Below are 1261 nucleotides of genomic sequence, written 5' to 3'. Positions count from 1 at the left end.
GGCCGCCCCTTGGCCGGGAGGCCGCCGTCGGCGCTCAGCAGCGCGGCGCGGAGCCCCAGCACGAAGCGCTCGAAGGTGAGGTAGCCGCTGGCCGGCGCCGCCTGCCGCAGCCCGTCCAGCACCCCGGCCGGCAGCTCCCGGGCCTCCGCCCCCTGCCAGCGGGACTCGATCTCCCGGAGGTGCACGTACCCCCGCCGCCGGTCGTCCAGGATGTCGAAGAGGGTCCGCAGGCTCTGCAGGAAGGCCTTAGGCAGCCCCTCGGTGCTGGCGGGCGGCTCGGCGGGGAGCGGCCGGGCGCCGCGCTCCGGAGCCATCACCGCCGCCGTCGCCTGCCGCGGCCCCGAGCGTTACTCGCCGCCCCTCCGCGGGGGGCGGGCGCCAGCGCCTGGCATCCCGCCGTCCCATTGGCTGGCGGCGGGCCGCCCCGCGGCCGATTGGCTGCGGGGGCGGCCCGCCGGTTTGATTTTCCGCGCGGCACGCGGCAGCCCCCGGCGGCACGCGGAGTCGCGCGCGGGCTGCTGCAGCCGCGGGCGCGAGCAGCTGCCGTTGCCGCCAGCCATTGCCGCGGGCCCGGGACCTCCCGCCGTCCCGCACAAGAGGATTCGCTGAAATCCCCCTAAATGGGAGCGAGGAGGCGGCGTCCCGGGCCCCCTCCCTGCCCCTCACAACAGCGGGGGCCGCCATCGGCCTCACCGTTCCCTCAGGAGACGCGTCGCCGTCCTGCCGCGTCCCTGAGGGGAAGCCGCCGCCAGCCTCATTCTTCCGCGCTGAGGGGCTCAGCACGACGCGGCCCGGCTCTGCCCCGGCAGACTGCGTCGCACAAGCCGCCGCCACCGAGCGGGAGGGAGGCGCCAGGGTCTGCAGGGCCAGCGGGATTCACGGCTCTGCTCCCCAGCCTTGCCTGGAGGACACCTTGTGCAGATACCTGCGGAAAGCCCCTGTCTCTGGTTAGAGAGATCAGCCAGCGCGGAGGAAGCCTGAGAAGGTGTCTCCTGTCACCTCCTGTCACCTCCCATCTTCAGCCCACATATGATTTACTGTCCTTTAGCCGTCAGTAATTGTTTGGTGACCTTTGTCTGCAGGCCGTTTCCCAGCAGGCAGGAGTCCCATAAAAAGCAGCACTGGCTTGAGCAGTAGTATTATTTTAACAAGCACAAATCCTCTTTTCTCGGAGCACAGGCCTTCACCTCCTGTTTCTGCAGCTGTAAATCTGCTTATTTGGCAGCAGAACTAGGGCTCTGTTACCTGTGCCCAAACTCAA

At 69.5% G+C, this 1261-nt stretch overlaps 1 protein-coding gene across 1 annotated transcript in view; it reads right to left on the bottom strand.

Annotated features, from left to right (window-relative positions):
- The window catches only part of SAPCD2 (suppressor APC domain containing 2), a 15365-nt gene extending 15036 nt beyond the window's left edge, over positions 1-329 (bottom strand). The window contains exon 1 of the mRNA XM_026073378.1: positions 4-329. Coding sequence (XP_025929163.1) covers positions 4-314 — 311 coding nt within the window. The 5' untranslated portion in view covers positions 315-329. The remainder of the gene's footprint in view (positions 1-3) is intronic.
- Between the last annotated feature and the right edge of the window lie 932 nt (positions 330-1261).

The sequence above is a fragment of the Apteryx rowi genome, unplaced genomic scaffold (assembly GCF_003343035.1).
Source record: "Apteryx rowi isolate R43461 unplaced genomic scaffold, aptRow1 scaffold_367, whole genome shotgun sequence".
In the NCBI taxonomy this organism is placed as follows: domain Eukaryota; kingdom Metazoa; phylum Chordata; class Aves; order Apterygiformes; family Apterygidae; genus Apteryx; species Apteryx rowi.
Note: the sequence above shows the minus strand (reverse complement) of the source record. Positions and strands in the feature narration are given on the sequence as shown.